Raw genomic sequence first — 17,847 nt, forward strand, 5'->3', positions numbered from 1 at the left:
CAAGTTTTGGTTTGAGAGCTCCCAGTTTGCAAACTCTCTTTTTGGCGTATGCATAATACACTTTTACTAATTACGACTTGTAGGATCCATTGGTTTTACTTCTGTTATTTCTGACATTTTGACATAGCCTTCAGCACCAATGGTTTCACAACATCTCGCCCATGCTCCATAAAGCCCTACAAGATCTGGCCCCTGATGCTTGTCCGCCTTCATTTCCTACCACTCGCCTCCTTGTTCTTTAGGTCCAGCCACACCAGATCTTCCAGGTCACTTCTTCCTCAAGGCCATTGCACAAGTCCTTCCCTCTCCTCCAGGACCTAAGGAAGAAATGTCCCCTTATCAGGAGCCGCTCCCTATCCTCTTATCTTATTTCAATTTTCCTCATAACATTCATCACCTCCTGACATTTAATATACTTGCCTATCACTGCTCTCCTTCACTAGAGTATAAGCTGCAGAAATGGGGTTGACAGATAAAATATGGCACACCCAGTTAACTTCGAATTTCAGATTAAAAAAAAGAATGAACTTTTCAGTATGAAGATGGCCCCGATGTAATATATACTTTGAATACAAACCTCGGGATATAATTATACTTTGAAAAAAAACCTCGTTGTTGATCTGAAATTCAAGCTTTCCTGGTGTCCTGTATTATTTTTATTTTGTTTTATCTGGTAACCCTAAGGCAGGTGGTTATTTAGCTCATCGCTGTGTCCCCAGGGCCAGAGCTGCTCCTGGCAAGTAGCTCTCAATACATATTTATGGGATGCATGACTGTCTTCAACTAGATCGTTTCTCTGCAACACGCCTAGTCTAGGTGCAGCGGGCGAGCGGGGGGTGCGCAGCCCAGAGCACAGCCGGGGGTCTGGCGGCTGGCGAGCTTTCCACGCAGGTCCCGCAGCCGCGCGTCTCGCCGGCCGGTAGCCCCGCCCCCGGCGAGGAAAACTCCGCCCCGCGACTGGAGAGCGGCGGGTCCCAGGGGGCCGTCCTGGGGGCGGGGCCTCCGCAACCGCAGGCGGGACCCCGCCCCCGCCGGAGCCCCGGCCCCTTTAACGCCCCGCCTCCCGCCGCCACTGGCGTCCCTGGTGTGACGTCACCCAGCGGGCGGCCAATGGGAGCGCGGGTTACTGGCAGGCGGCCCCGGCGGCTGCTGCCAAAGGGGAAGTGAGCTGGGGCTGGAGCGATGGCCCGGGTCTGGAGCCCGCGGCCGCCGCCGCCGCCGCCGCCACCGCCAGCGCGTTGGGAGCAGCTGCGGCTGCAGCCGGAGTGGGGGCCGGAGTCGCGGCTGGAGTGGAGGCGGCGCGTGTGAGTTGCCGAGTGTCGCCGGAACACCTCAGACTCCGGGCGGGAGCGCTTCAGGTGGGCTGAGCCGCCGTCGCCCCTCCGCACCCCCCAGACCCGCGGCCGAGACAGCGGGGCTGGGGGCTCCCAGGTGCGGCGCTGGCACCTGGCAGGCTGGGCCCTCCGAGCCGGGCTCTGGGCCTCCCTCGCTCTCGGGCCGCCTTGGCGCCCAGACTGTGTCGGGGTAATAGCGGCCGCGGCCCCTGCTGCTGCCGCCTCCAGCTGGGAGCGACTGGCGCCTTCCCCCCGGCTGGCTCTGCACCTCCGCCGCCTCTCCCATTCGGGAACAAGTTTCTTTTCGCTCTCCCTTGGGAGTCCTGCCCCGGAAGGGCAAAACACCCATCTGTGAGTCCTTCCCCAGCTCCGGGAGCGCACTTAGAAATACTACCTACTTACCGGGAGGTGAAGGTTGCTCCCTTTTCCACTCCCTTACCTGGGACTCCATGCCCCGAGCCTTACCCGTTTTGATCACCAGCTCCCTGGCCGTCTCTATGTGACTTTCCTCACCCCTCCGAGTTCCACTTTCCTCTGAGCTCCGATCTCTAGCCCCCAGCGGATCGGGTCAGTCCCACCCCTGGGTGGGAGTGACCCAGGGCTCTGGCCCAGATTCCCCACCCTGGAAGGCAGCTCCAAGGCAGCGAGAGAATTGGGCGTTGGGTACGAACCTGGCAGCTCAGCAGTGGGTGCTCCGCTCACCCCACACAAAAAGATGAAGAAGCGCAAAGAGCTCAATGCATTGATCGGCTTGGCTGGGGACAGTCGGAGAAAGAAGCCCAAGAAAGGCTCAGGCCACCGCCTCCTTCGCACTGAGCCTCCGGACTCAGACTCTGAATCCAGCTCGGAGGAAGAAGAGGAATTTGGTTTAGTTGGAAATCGCTCTCGTTTTGTCAAGTGAGTGATGCAGTTGGTGGGATGTGAAAAAGGCATTTCCTTGCACTTAGCAATGGGGACATTTTAAAGGAAGGAGAAGGGTGTTCCTAGAAGGAAAAGGATGTAGACCTTGGACGGCAAACAGGAAGAAAAGGTGTTAGGGAGATGAAGCTCAGGTTCTGAGTGAAGGGTTGTCTCTAAGTGTATGAAGAACTCTGAATTCAGGGTGGAAATCCACAGACTTGGGGAATGTGCCAAGAGCCCAGAGCAACCAAGTTGGGAGTGGCAGAAAAGCTAAGAATAGGTATATGGGAGCAAACAAGCCTTTGGAGCTAGACCTTTTTAAAAAGTGCAGTAGAGACAGGGACTTTAAGACTGTAGATTATTCTTTGCACGCTCAATGAGTCCGAATCTTGGAGGTGGGGGGATGCCGTGAGGAACTTACAAAGTATGAGCCTCCCAAGTAGGTGGAGGGTGGGAAACAAAAAGAGACAGCTTCTCCCCAGACCACTTTAGGTGGTGAAGCCACTAGGAAAAATCCAAGAGTGAGCTCTGAGGACCTTGGGAATTGGGGCTCAGGGTGCGAAAAGGCTGAAGGGAACCTTGAAAGTGTCCTTGGACCCTCTCAGGGAGCACACTGAGGGAAAATAATATTGTGCTGAAGATGTGGAAGCAAGGGCTGGCTAGGCAGAAGGTTGGGGTGCTGAAAGAGTTTAAATCCTTTGAGATTTTGTTTGTTTAGAGTGTCTTTGTCCTTTTATTTTGTTAAAGAAGTTTGGTATTCTAATAAGCTTTGTCAGATTAAGTAGTTAAGGGCAATCTTAGATTTGGGAAATGAAGGTCTGATGAAAGGGAGCAGTTCCACTGGAATAGTTGCCCTGTTGAGGGAGTTTAGATATTGAGTGTTGAAGTTTGGTGTGAAATCTAACCCCTTTCCATGTTTCCTGGCTTCTGAGCCAATAAGCTAGAAGGCACACCAGGTGTCCACTTAAACCTACAGTTCCTATTTCTTCCATTCTATTTGCGGTAAAACTTGCTCAAAGGTTTATGAAGTTTCAGTAGTCTGAAACAGGGTCCCCTGGGAGGGTGGGGGAGTGAGAAATAGGTAAATTACAGTGCTGTAATGGACTTTCGCAGAAGCTCTAGTCCTGACACTTTGCTAACCCGAGCTTGTCCCCAAAGACCTGAATCCTTGATGACTTCTGTGGGCTGCAGTGCCCATAAGATCTGTGTTGTGGGAAAAAAAAAAAAAAAAAAAAAAAAATCTGTGTTGTGTATGTGAAGTTCTGAAACCTTTGTGTCCAAAAGATGAACTCTTCATAGGTCATGTTATTTAGTCACTTTCAACCTGTTGTTCACAGTTAAGAATGTGTTGCCCAGTGGTTCCTGGTAAATAACTATATGGTGACACGTGTGCTATTTTTAATACAGCTGTACCCATAATCACTTTTTGTACTCCTGGTTGAATTTGTTCTTATGATCAGGGGAGACTATTTACGATGCTGCAAGATCTGTTATCCCCTCTGTGCTTTTGTCATCCTTGCCGCCTGCGTTGTGGCCTGCGTTGGCTTGGTGTGGATGCAAGTTGCCCTGAAGGAAGATCTGGATGCCCTCAAGGAAAAATTTAGAACAAGTAAGTGTTGCCCTTTTCAGAGTGTTATGTTGTTTCTGGGTTCTGGATCCACAAATTGGACCATACTGAGTTAAGAGTTTTGCCCACTCAGATGAAGCAATTATATATTCCTTCCAGTGTTATAACTCTTTCTTAGCTGTTTTGAATGTGGGAACAATTGTTTGTTTGCTTGTTTTTAAACCTACAAATAAAAAATAGTGCTTATGCATCATCAGGACAAACACCATCTGAAATAATGGCTCTCTGGTCGACACTTAAGGTGCAGGAAGAAAGTGCTAAGGTCCAGGAGACTGGAACCTTGGTTAACCTCCACTATTGCCAACCTCCACTTTATACTTAGGGAAGTATAAAGTGGCAGTAGCAACACTGGGCTATTTTCTTCCTTCTCAGGAGACCATTTGAGAAAGAATGTGGGAGCATTTGTCAATTTCCTCCTTAAGAAAATCTGTATGGAATGAGCAGTAATAATAGCTAGCATTTATGGAGTGCTTACCATGTACCAGATCACAAATAAATATTTGTCTCACGAATGAGTTTTAAAGTTTGAGACTTACTAAGTTGAAGAGTTTTCTATGTTCTAAATTACAAAGTTGTATTTTGTCATATCCAAGGTACTTTATCTGAACAGTGTGTTTGCATCGTAGCTTCAACCAGATTTGACCTAAATATCTTCCTTTAGCAATGCAGATCTTTGGTTCTAGGTTTCAAGGGTTAATTTTCTAAGCTAAAGAACCAGTTTCAAGTTAATCACAAATGGCTTAAGCTTAGCAGCATTAGCACATGGGCAAACTGACCACTAAGCTTTCTCAAGGTCATAACAAAACCTGACCCCAGAACTGGAATTAGAGTTATGTTCTTACTTCTCACCTTAAGCCTTCGGAGATCACAACTTCCAAGTGTTCCTTCACCCCAGCTTCTTTTTGCTCTCTGTAGTTATTCAGGTTCTGAACTTGACCTAGGAACAGCTAATCCTTGGTTACTGTGTTAATGATGTTCTTAAGGATGTTGTTGAAAAAAAAATGTTGAAATACTAATTTTGGTTTTCTTTTGAATCAAAGGAAGAATTGGGTAAACCATAATTCTGTGTCTGAATCATCTTGACTTGTATGTTTAATCAATTGGTGGAATCAGAGTACAGTATAAGAAAGAAGGAGATTTTGTATTCTAGTTAATTTCCTTTCTTAGTGGTTGTCTATCCCAGTATTGGAAAATGTTTTTAAGGCCAGTGGTTTCTTTGTAAGTGGTAATCATAACTTGGAAATGAGGTTCTAAGAAACAATGCTTAACTATAGGTAACCACTAAAGATACCCGTCTGTGCCCTCATCTCTCTGTAATTAACTGGGCCTCCTAAGTTTGTGCTGCAGCATGTTTTGATCACATATAGTAGTTATTTATTTACACATCTCAAAACATTGCTCACTTCTACCCTCCAGGGACTCCTTTCTCTGACTGCTCTGTACCTGTGTTTAGAGGACACCCATGTAACTTACACCTTAGCTGAGCTTTTCAGGGAATTTCTTTTCTTAGAAATGTACATTTGAAGTGTATACAGGTAATAGACCTAACAATCAATCAGTCAACAAAACTTTGTTGAACATTTGTTAATACCAATCCCTGGAAATACTATATTCAAGAGATGCCAAGATTTATACCCTGAACTATGAGACCTGCTTTCTACCACTGAGCAACAGTCCCCTGGGACTCTGACTGCATTTGTCAGCCAGCTGAATGAAGCAGATTTGGAAATGTCAGTCTAACTGCTTTGTTGTCTTTGGTTTGCTGCAATAGAAATGCCAGCCCTGTAATGTCTAAATGGTATTTCTAGAGGGTGGAGCCTGGGGCATAGTCTGTCCATTGGCTGAACCATTGTGGACCACTTGCCCAAGAGTTTTTTGGGAAAACCATTATCTTGAGTAAATGAGGTCAGTCTTGTTAAGCTTAAATAGCCTTTCTTTGAATTACATCTTCTTTCCCTTAGACATATTTCAATAAGTTTATTTTTATTTCCTGTTTTTCAAGAGGATAGTGGAAGTCACTGATTCAAATAAGACCACCTCTGCTGTTCTGGCTTTAATACCTTTTTGAGAAATTCAGAGCTCTTGTTCTTTATTTCAATAAATTTTCAAAGACACTCATCAAAAAAGGAGGCAGGATTCCTGAAATATCTGAAATAGAAAGCAAAGCAGATAGACTTGGTATTTTTTCTTGCAGTCAAGGAACAACTTGGTCCTTACACTGAAGGTACTGAGTGGCATTGAAACTTAGTTCAGTATTCTTTCCAAAACCGGGTACTTCAGAAGACTGCACAATTATTTTAAGGAAAATTCTGTTCTCAAACCATCTTTCCCTGTCACTCAACAATGGAACACAAGAGTGGAGGAAGAGAATTTGGAAGAGAAGGAAAGAATAAATCTGGCTGTTTCTTTTTTGGTCACACAGGCAGGGTAACAGTTTGATCATTTACTACAGAACTTAAAAATGGTCTTGTGGTAATGAGGGCATTGGGGTGTAAGCATCTGACGGCCGTAGTATACTAGAGAGTGTTGGTCCTAGGAGCAGAAGGTTTGACTGTCGAATCCTGGGTTGCTCATTACTAGCAGGAAAATGTGGATAAGTCACTTATTCTTTCTGTGCCTTCATTTTCCCATCCACAAAACCCAAAGACATATTTATGCTACCAGAGCACTTTGGTCATCTCTGTCATACCAGAGATACAACACCACACTGTGTAGTGGTTCTGTGACGACATCTTGCCATCCCCCACTGCCCCCACCCCCAAGTGAGAGCTTCAGGGTCTTCTGTGTACACTGGTGCTAAGTGCAGGGCTGGGCACATGATAGGTACCCACTAACAAGTTGAGTGATTACATAAAAGTTTATTGCAAACTGAAAAGATATTTAAATATAAAATACATTGCTGTTAGCATTATATGTGTTCTATCTAAAGAGTGTATGCAGAAATCTCTACTTCCTGATCTTAGAGACCAGGAAGAGAGCTAGGTAAGTTCTTTTAAGTATTAATATACTAAATTTTAAATGAGTTGTTTTGAAAGAACGTAAATTAGTAATCGTAAGTTGTTTGCTGTACTTCCTCTCGTTTTTTTTTTGTTTTTGTTTTTGTTTTTGTTTTTTAAGATTTTATTTATTTGAGAGAGAGAGAGAGAGAGAGAGAGCCCGAGCATAAGCAGTGGGAAGGAGACAAATGGAGAGGGGGAAGCAGACACCCTGCTGAGCAGGGAGCCTGACTCAGTACTCGATCCCAGGACCCCAGGATCATGACCTGAGCCAAAGGCAGACACTTAACTGTCTGAGCCACCTAAGTGCCCTTACTTGTCCCATTTATAAGTAGCCAAAGTGCCTTGACACAGGCTACTCTCTCCTAAAAAGCCCCAAATAAGATAATGAAAATGATCCTCTCTTGGCTCACACAATCCTAAGTATCCAGAAGGTTTTCAGGGCTTGTCAGCTTTATATGTTTGTTAGTTAATAACTGTAACCCAGGTTATTTATGTATTCATCTTATTTCCTCTTCGACCTCTACTTTCTACTTCTTTCATATAGACTGTAGGACAGAGACCCCCCCTACACACACACACATACACAACCACCTGAGAATGGCAGACATGTGTGGGATAGGTTTTACTTTACAACCTCACTGAAAATGTAAAAGAAAATCATCAAAATGCTGTATTAATTTAGACTGACATAATGTTCTTACTGTTTGAGATGGATGTATTCCTGTAAACTGATGAAAATCAAATGTTAAAGTAAAAGCACTGAGGGAAATCTTTCATTTATAAAGAGATCCTTTCACACTTATTTTATTTATTTACTTTTAAGATTTTATTTATTCATTCATGAGAGACACAGAGAGAGAGAGAGGCAGAGACATAGGCAGAGAGAAGTAGGTTCCCTGCTGGGAGCCTGACCTGGGACTCTAGGATCACGCCCTGGGCCGAAGGCAGGCGCTAAACCACTGAGCTACACAGGGATCCCTCACACATATTTTATATCTCATTTAAAAAAAAAATAATTCTGAATTTTGAGAGAGTGGGCTTGTTTGTAGTAGGGGTACCATCACCTCCACCCTACTCTTTGATTTTTGTGGGGATTTTTTGTTGTCGAGTTTGTTTGATTGAATTTTCTTTGTTTAACTTAATAGGACAACATTAACTCCATTTCATACCCTACAATTATTTCCCTGGAGAAGTATTAGACTGCTGACACTGTGTTGGAAATACATGACAAAAGATCTGGTCCCCATCCTTAAGCAACTGTCTCTCACTTAATCTGGTAGAGGAGACAGATGAGTAAACAGTTAAAGGACAGTGTATTGGGATCCCTGGGTGGCGCAGCGGTTTAGCGCCTGCCTTTGGCCCAGGGCGCGATCCTGGAGACCCGGGATCGAATCCCACGTCGGGCTCCCGGTGCATGGAGCCTGCTTCTCCCTCTGTCTGTCTCTCTCTCTCTCTCTCTGTATGACTATCATAAATAAATAAAAGTTAAAAAAATTAAAAAAAAAAAAAAAAAAAGGACAGTGTATTAAGTGCTTGGTAGAGTTTGGAGTGGTGAAGAGGTGGGGGTCCAAGCTGGGAGCCCAACTATTTGTGGTGAGTCTTGAAAGGAACTAACTAGGCTAAGGTAACAGAAATGGAGAAGAGGCAAGCCAAGGGCATCAGGGCAGAAAGAATAGTGTGTACAGAGTCACTGAGGCTTAAAGAGATTGGTGTGTCTGGAAACTCCACTTGTCTAGAAAATAGATTGAAGAGGAAGATTATGAGAAACGCGGTTGAGAGGTAAGCAAAGGCCAGATTTACTCAGTCAGTGATACTTACCAAAGGGCCTATAATGTGCCAGGTGTATTCCAAGTGCTGACCCCACAGAGAGGAACAAAAAAAGTCATAGCACTTCAATTTTAGTAAATTGTTTCATATCTGTCCTGTATGCCAGTTTTTTTTATTTTAAACAAAGTATATAATAACTAATTAGACAATTTGTGTCTTTAAAGAAAAATTATTTGTGGGTTTTATTCTGGAGGACCAAGCATGACCAATATTTTATTTTTCATGAAAAGGAAAAATACTCTTTAAAGACGGAAGAGAAAGCATTCTTTCAGGCCTCTGCCTTCAGGTTGGCAAATCTCTAAACCAGTCAGGAGATAGTTTCCCAAAGGAAAAGCCAAATATCACCTTATACTTCACCTGACATGTTCCTTTATCTTCTATTTCACTTTGAGCTTTTGAGTTGATTTAAGAGTTAGGAAAACATCGTTTGCTGCTTATGAAAAAGATTTAAAATCATAGTCCACATAATAGCACTTGAAAGGTGGTTAAGAACCCATCTTGCATATGACCAGTTTGAGATAGGAAAAAAGTATATTTAAGCATTTAGAGAGAGAACTTTTGATGTCACCTTGAGCATTAATGGAGTGAAGTTTATAAATCTTCACTGACTAAACAAAAAGCTTAATTGCTCTGGTTAATACTTAGTATTTATTTATCACATGTTGTATGCCTACTGAGCCCTTTTAGTACTTTACAACCATTCTTTCACTTAATTCTAAAAATCCTGTAAAGTATATTTTATCTCTATTACAGATGAGGAAACTGATCTCAAAGAATTTGAGTAATTTACTCAGGATCACAGTAAGTTACAGAGTTGAGATACAAGTTCACTTCTTTCTGCTAATACTTGTTATCATTTTTAGCCATCTGACTTTTAAAAGTTGTACTGCCAATAGTGAAATAGCCCCAGTAAAAATGATGCTTTAGTATTAAAAATGTACATTTACATAAACCATGTAGCTGGTAGATAGGAATTCAGCCGTCCTACCAGGATCACTTCTATTAATCTGTCTTCCTTCATACTGTAAGATAATTTTTTCATCTTGGAGTCAAGATGGCTATTATCATTCTTGTTTTTGCTTTTAGTGGAATCTAATCAGAAAAGCTCATTCCAAGAAATTCCCAAACTTAATGAAGAACTACTCAGCAATCAAAAGCAAGTTGAGAAGATTGAATCTGGGGAGCTGGGCCTGAACAAAGCCTGGATCAACATCACAGAAATGAATAAGCAGGTAGCATATGTGTGATTTTATTTCTGTGTAAGCTGTGAATGTTTAGTTTTGTTTGTTTAGTATGCATTTGTAGGTATAGAGCACTCACTTCTGATTGTTTTACTTTTTGAAATCATGTTTTGCATACTGTGATCCCAGCACATTAAGGTCAGGTAAAATGGGTAATAGTTGTGCATTTACCAGATATATAAGATGTTAGCCCTTTCTGCAAAGAAACGGTCTTATCAAGTAGAGTAGTTTGGAAGGAGTTGGAAATTCTTGAGTCACCTTTTCCTTAGGAGCAGTGTAGGATAAAATAAAGAGAAAGAGTGTCATTCTAACCTCGAGGAAAAATGGGTAGTCTCTTTGTATTAGATAATGAGAGCTTACTTTGTTTAATAGAGTTCACAAACTTACAGCCTTGGGCATAATGCTATACACTGGAGTAACACAAATCTGTAAACCATCCATAGCTAATGATAGTTATTCTAGAGTACCACAGCAGGAGGAGCAGAGTTGGTTAAATACCTTGGCCAGGCAAGCAAGCCTAGAGCAAAAACTTTTCCAGTTCCCAAATTGGCCAGATCTCAGTAGGCATTGATTCCAAAAGAGGGATTCTCCCAGAGGGAAAGGGCTAATGCACAGGAGATTGATCAAGCATCTCCTGTGTAAAAGGTGCCAGAGTTGCCATGAGGTACTGTAGCCGCTGTTCTCGGTTTTTGCAGTTTAGTTAAAAAAGATGTGTGTTGGGGGCAGCCCAGGTGGCTCAGCGGTTTAGCACCGCCTTCAGCCCAGGGCCTGATCCTGGAGACCCAGGATCGAGTCCCACATCAGGCTCTCTGCATGGAAGCCTGCTTCTCCCTCTGCCTGTGTCTCTGCCTCTCTCTCTCTCTCTCTCTCTCTCTGTGTCTCTCATGAATAAATAAATAAAATATTAAAAAAAAAAGGTGTGTTGGCAAGAAAACTCGAGTACAGAAAGAATGGTACAGCTGCAGAGTGCTTAAAAATAGATGCACCATCTTCATTGGGGCTAAGAAGATATTCTCTTCAGAATGGAGTGCCAAAGTTCATAATCAGCCATTGGCAGGGAGCACTGTGCTCTAATAAAGTGCTTACCCACATTTCTGAAGCTACTGCCAGCTTTCAGCAGCAGTGTGGGAGTGGGGCAGGTCAGCACTTAAGTCCAGGGGTCAGTGGTGTGCAACAGTGGCCTGCAACAATGGCTTTCAGATTTCGCCTGCAACCCACAAAAAGAAATGTTTTATGTCATTACCCACTAAACATATACCTACATACATACATGTATAACTGAAATAACAGTTTCTGAAAACAATAACTTACCCTTAGTATGCCTTATGATATCTTCTATTAAGTTCTATTTCCCTTTAAAATTACTCAAAGAGGGGATCCCTGGGTGGCGCAGCGGTTTGGCGCCTGCCTTTGGCCCAGGGCGCGATCCTGGAGACCCGGGATCGAATCCCACATCAGGCTCCCGGTGCATGGAGCCTGCTTCTCCCTCTGCCTGTGTCTCTGCCTCTCTCTCTCTCTCTGTGACTATCATAAATAAATAAAAATTTAAAAAAATTTTTTTAAAAAATTAAAAAAAATAAAAAATAAAATTACTCAAAGAATAACTGACAGGTTGTAGCACTCAGTATCTGCTCATTATCACTTATCTTTGAACTCCAAGTAATTAGAGAAAAACGAGTAGTCACTCCCTTTTTATAAAAAGAATAGGATAAATTGTGGACTTGCTTTTATTGACAGCAAATTAGCAGTTTGGTCAGAGATTATATTAAGTGAAAACAGACCACAGTGAAGCACTGAGAAGTAATTCATTAGCATAATCTCACTGGGGCAAGCCGTGGATTCCATGGAGTCTGTCATGGAGAATGCTGTTCTGAGGCAAGGATGAAATCTTTCAAGATGAAGAGTCAATGTCAGCTCTGTCTCATCTTTTTCATGTAAATCAGCATTGTGGAAAGAATCAAAAGGGGAAATTGGTACTCGGTGTGAGAGGACACACAGGTTTTCAAGTCTTTGCTACATATTTTGGCTTTTGAGTTCTTATTAACCAGGAATCTAACAACAAAGGAATCATTTTGTTCTTGGCCTGGCTCTTTTAGTGCAAGAAGTACATGGGAAAGCAGGTATACAAGAAAAGTTTACTCTAGTTCCAGGACTTCTTATATATAACAGGGAGACATTGAACTGAAACTCTTACCATTTTAGTCTCCGTAGATCTTCACAGATGAGGGGACTGACTGCTGAGACCAGCCTGAAGCAGAGGAATTCTCTGCTAGTGTGGGCACAGAAGGGTGGTGGTAGTGAAGTAAACTTTATATTGGTCCTAGGGGAGCTCATCACTCTGTGAGTGATTTTCTGAAATTAATGTCTGTGTATATCTGATGGTCTGTTCAAGGAAAAGGGATATGTCCTAAATTAGAATAGCTATAAAAATAAAATTGGTATTTAACTATGTTACTATGTCTAAGGGTAACTGTCAGCTAAGATGGCTTTTATTGGCAAATTATGTTTAATTTTTTTTTTGACAATGGATTGGCAAATTATGTTTTAAAGAGTAATTCAAAAGTGACTTAAACAAAAAAAGTGACTTAAACAAGGATGCCTGGGTGGCTCAGTGGTTGAGTGTCTGCCTTTGGCTCAGGGCATGATCCCAGATTCCCCGGATCGAGATTCACATCGGGCTTCCTGCAAGGAGCCTGCTTCTTCCTCTGCCTATGTCTCTGCCTATCTCTCTCTCTCTCTGTCTCTTGTGAATAAATAAATTTTTTTTTTTTTTTAAGTGGCTTAGGGCAGCCCGGGTGGCTCAGCAGTTTAGCACTGCCTTCAGCCCAGAGACCTGGGATCAAATCCCATGTCTGGCTCCCTGTATGGAGCCTGCTTCTCCCTCTGCCTGTCTCTCTCTCTCTCTCTCTCTCTGTCTCTCATGAATAAATTTTTAAAATCTTAAAAAAAAAAAGTGGCTTAAACAATAAGAAAATGGATTATATCACTTAATGAGAACTGCCTTATCCCAATGTAAAGTTGAAATTATTGCCACCTGGGGGGGGAAGCCATTAGTTTGAAATAAGTTAAAATCCAATTTTGCATTGAAAACCTTTAATAGCTAAAATCTTACTTTTCTGTTTTATTCATGAAACCTCTGATTTCATACCTGTAGCCATTCTCAACCACTATAGGGAGTCTCTTCTCTCTTTTTTGAAGACTGTAACTCAACAGTTGTTTAATGAGCTACTTGTATGGGCCTTGGATTCAAAGCCAAAAATGATAATTCCTGCCCCCAAGGCTCTTACAGCCAAATAGAGGAGACAGAAAAGTAAACAATTGTAAAATAGCTTGATGAGCAATAAGAGTCAGGTCCAGATGAGTGCTATTGGGCATTTTTAAGGATGTTTTTAACCAGGGGTCACACAAGCTTCTCACATATCTTGAGCTGAGTCCTGACCGGCACATAGTGTTGGCCAGGTGAATTCTACAGAAAGAGAGAAGTGCATCATCGTTAAAGCATCAATAGAATTGATCCTCATTTGCAGATTCCATATTTGTGAATTTGCCTATTTGCTAAAATTTGTCTGCAACCCCCAAATCTATATCTGTGGTGCTTTCATAGTCATTCACTGACAGGTGTACAATGACAGAATATTTGAGTCACTCAACACAGACATTTCCAATGGATGTCAAGCGAGGTGACACTCTGCCTTGTTTCGACTCTCCTAGTGTAAACAGGTTTCCTTTTAAAATTATATTTAGTGCCATGTTTTCATACTTTTGTGGGGTTTTTTTTGTTTTGTTTTTTGTTTTTTTTTATGATTCTACTGCTTGAAGTCCCTCAAGCGTAATGCTGAAGTACTGGTTAGTATTCCTAAGTGCAAGAAGGCTGTGATGTGCCTTATATAGAAAATATGTGTGTTAGATAAGCTTCAGGCATGAGTTCAGCAATGCACACTTAATAAGATGTCTTTAAACAGAAACACATATAAAACAAGTTTATATATTATATTGATCAGTTGACAAAAATGTGACCAGACAGTTCTCAAGAACCTAAGCCTATACTTCCCTTAGGAGTAGTGGTTCAGTATTCACTAATTCAGTGTTTGCTGCAACTTTCTAGAGCATAACTATTGTGAATAATGAGAATTTACTGTATGTCCAAAAGGATAGAAAAATGAAAAACAGTGTGTTCAGGGAATTTTAGTAGTTCATTATAGTTATAGTTTGGTGAAAAGAGGCTAGATATACGGATATGTCAACAAGAGCCATATCAAGAAGGATCTTGAGTGACCTTCTATAGTATGCTCTCTATCTCTTGGCACTCAGTCCTGATACCCCCTTTTTTTTTTAGTCCTGATACCTTATAGTTATTTGTATATACATCTGATTTTACTAGAAGGTTATATACTGTACTTGTGAGCTTTAAGCATGATGATGATGGTGATAACTGCCATTCATTAAATGTTTTCTTTGTGTAGGCCACTGTTAGATGCACTTACATGTGAGATCTCCTTTTTTGCTTCTATAACCCTATGAAATAGGAAATGGTATCTCCATTTTACAGATAAGAAACCTGAGGCTCAAAGAGGTTAAGTAGTTAGCTCAAGGTTGCACAGCTGTGTGGCATTGCTAATATTAAAATATATGAGGCATAGGAGCCTGTTTTCAGTTTTCTATTCTGCCTTAAATCTTTGTATCCTCTATCAGATGCAGTAGGTGCTCAGTAGATCAAGTTGAAAGGCTGCGATGTCAGGTCCCTACTAAGGCTTATAATCATTCATCATTAATGATTAGCTGTTTTAGTAACTCTTTTACTTACTATTTAAAGAATCCTTAATTTTAACCCCAAAGTAAAAAAAGCAGCATTTCAGACTTTATAGTATAAAATGGTCTAATAAGCAAACGGTCTACAGTGGTTATTTTTAATTCTGCTAATGAAAAGTCATGTAATATGCATAAAAGTCATGATTCATCTTTTGGCTGGAATGTAGGGTTTTTTCCTAATGATTTCTGCTTAATTCAACTTTTTAGACTCTTTGAACTACATTGTGTGACTTTTAGAGATAAATTCTGTAATGCTTGAATCTGATCTGACATTCTAGAATGTCTACCCTGAGACTAGAGCAGTGCCAGAGATAGTAAAAGGAAAGTGCCCCTTGTCTCTCCATTCTAGTTCCATATGTAGCTTTGCTGTACTTTTCCATAGATACTGACATTACTTTACTCTCAAAGAGGAATGCCGAAAGATGGAATCCAGTTTTGCAGTTTTATGGGAATGTAGCTGAGTCCTAGTGACCAGTGTGGAGTTCAGGTCTTGTAAATGAGTAAGAAGGCCTAAGTTATGTTTGGTAATTGAAGAGCTAATTGTCAGCTCTCCAGGGCATACTCTTTCATGGAGGCAGCTTATCCCCTCCCTGGAGTGTTTGGGGCATGGGGAGAAGTGGACCAGTATTTCACTTTATCCTACTTGCATTACTTTCATCTGCTCCTCTGGTTTTGGGTGAAGTGGTAGCTGCCTCCAGCCACAATGGCCATTACCATTCTTGAGATGCTTCTGATTAGCCTCAGGATATTGTAGTACTTGAGAGAATAGTTTCTACCTAGATCACTCCACCCAAAACATGGCTTGCATCTTTTAGGAACTGGCCAGTTATCAGTGGAAAGAGTTTACTCCCTTAGGTGGCCTAAAGGTAATCACACAATGGATAGGGCATTTGGAATAACCATATTCTTGGCCATCAAGTTGGTATTGAGTCATTCGTATACATACTTCGGGGCACTGAGTAAAACATACCTGAGGGAAGGCCTCCTTCCTCACACTTTATGACTGAGCATGTTAAGATAGTCTTGGAAGGCCCAGTGAAGGGCGTGGAAGAAAAGGCCAGCCTAGGAAATCTATTAAACGCATCCAGAGTCTTGTCTTTTTCCTATATGTATATTTCTTTCCCATCTTTTGTCTTTGAAATTTTGTGAATAATATGTGAATGTATTCTTATATAAGATTTAAACAATAAAATATATAACGAACTCTTATGAAAATTCCCCTTCAACCTCATCTCTGTATGTTCCCCCAACACACACAGACATTTCTGGTCCCCATAGGTGTCCACTGCCATGAGTCTGGGCTGCATTCTTCCATGATTTTCTATCAAAATCATAATAGCTTTTCATAAGAATCAGCTTATGGGTAAGTGTGTGTGTGTGTGTGTGTGAGAGAGAGAGAGAGAGAGAAAAAGAGAGAGAGAGAGATACCAAATGGATAGAGTCATTCAGTATATATTGTTCCACAAGATGCTTTGTTCACTCTGGATATATCTCCACATCCTTAGCAATAGACACTTAAATGGTTTCTAGTGTTTTGCTGTTACAAATAGGGAAACAGTAGATACTCTTGTGTATATATCTTTGTGCACTTGAGCAAGTAATGTGTAGATAGATTTCTAGAAATGAAATTGCTAAATTAAAGAATATAAACACTCAAATTTTGACAGATACTCCTAGATAACAGGTCTTCTCCAATTTACATTCCCATTAACAGTGCATAAGAATGCCTATTTTCTTTGAGTCCTTTTCAGAACCTCAGTATTATATCTTTTTAAAGATATGGATGAAAACAACCTTCATGATACAATTGCTACTCTTAAAAGGCTTATAGTTTGCTGAGAGTATCTCTCTGTGGGGTGAGATTTCTCACCCATTTTGTTTTTAAATGCAGAGTTGGAATGTTGAAAATTAGTCTGAAGATTTTGGAGCATTTTGGAGAATTTACATGTTTAAGTGCTTATTAAATTTCACTATTAAGAAACTAACACTAATTGGTATTTTTGTTTGTACCACGTACTGTGCCAAGAGCTTTAATTATATATCTCATTTAATCCTTATGGCCTGTATGAGTCATCTGTCACCATATTACATTCATCCCAGAACTTTGTAACTTAACACAACAAACATTTATTGCCTCACAGTTTCTGTGGGTCAGGAACCTGAATGCTGCTTAGAGTGGTTCTGGCTAGGATCTCTTTAAGGTCTAGGCCAAGGCCGCATCAACTGAAGGCTTGCCTGGGACTAGAGAATCTTCACCCACATGGGTATTGGCACCAGATCTTAGTTCCTCACAATGTGGGCTTCTCCATGGGGCTGCTTGAGTGTTCTCATAACACAGCAGCTGGCTTCTTCGTGTGAGTGATCCAAAAGGAATCCAGGAGGAAGCCCTGGTGCTTTTAATGACCTAGTCTCTGGCAGCTCAGGTGGCTCAGCAGTTTAGCGCCACCTTCAGTCCAGGGCCTGATCCTGGAGTCCGGGGATCGAGTCCCACATCAGGCTCCCTGCATGGAGCCTGCTTCTCCCTCTGCCTGTGTCTCTGCCTTTCTCTCTCTCTGTGTCTCTCATGAATAAATAAATAAAATTTTTTTTTCTTTTTTTTTTTTTTTTTAGAATTTTATTTTTTTTTATTTATTTATGATAGTCACAGAGAGAGAGAGAGAGGGGGGGGGGGGCGCAGAGACATAGGCAGAGGGAGAAGCAGGCTCCATGCACCAGGAGCCTGATGTGGGATTCGATCCCGGGTCTCCAGGATCGCGCCCTGGGCCAAAGGCAGGCGCCAAACCGCTGCGCCACCCAGGGATCCCCAATAAATAAAATCTTTAAAAAAAAAATGACCTAGTTTCCCGAGTTGCCCATTGTCACTTCCACTTTATTATGTAGGGACAGGCCACACTCAAGGGAAGGGGGGTTAGGTTCCAGCTATTGAAGGGAAGACTATCAAAGAATTTATAGACATATTTTAAAACATCCCTATGGATGATTGTTGTTAAACAGTTTTTATTGTTTAAGCCATTTTACTGGGGAGAAAAATGCGTTGACTGCTTATTTATGCTTTTCTCCTCCTTCCTGGCGTCTACCCTCTACTCTGCTTGGACTAGTCTTCTCACTGT

The 17,847-nt window shown here is 41.9% G+C and overlaps 1 protein-coding gene across 1 annotated transcript in view; it reads left to right on the top strand.

Annotated features, from left to right (window-relative positions):
- Nucleotides 1-1,286: 1,286 nt before the first annotated feature.
- The window catches only part of EFCAB14 (EF-hand calcium binding domain 14), a 44,968-nt gene continuing 28,407 nt past the window's right edge, over nt 1,287-17,847 (top strand). Inside the window, exons 1-3 of the mRNA XM_025420197.3 lie at nt 1,287-2,231; nt 3,695-3,843; nt 9,774-9,919. Of these exons, the coding sequence (XP_025275982.3) occupies nt 2,050-2,231; nt 3,695-3,843; nt 9,774-9,919 (477 nt within the window). The 5' untranslated portion in view covers nt 1,287-2,049. The remainder of the gene's footprint in view (nt 2,232-3,694; nt 3,844-9,773; nt 9,920-17,847) is intronic.

This window comes from Canis lupus, chromosome 15 (genome assembly GCF_003254725.2).
Source record: "Canis lupus dingo isolate Sandy chromosome 15, ASM325472v2, whole genome shotgun sequence".
Classification (NCBI taxonomy): Eukaryota; Metazoa; Chordata; class Mammalia; order Carnivora; family Canidae; genus Canis; species Canis lupus.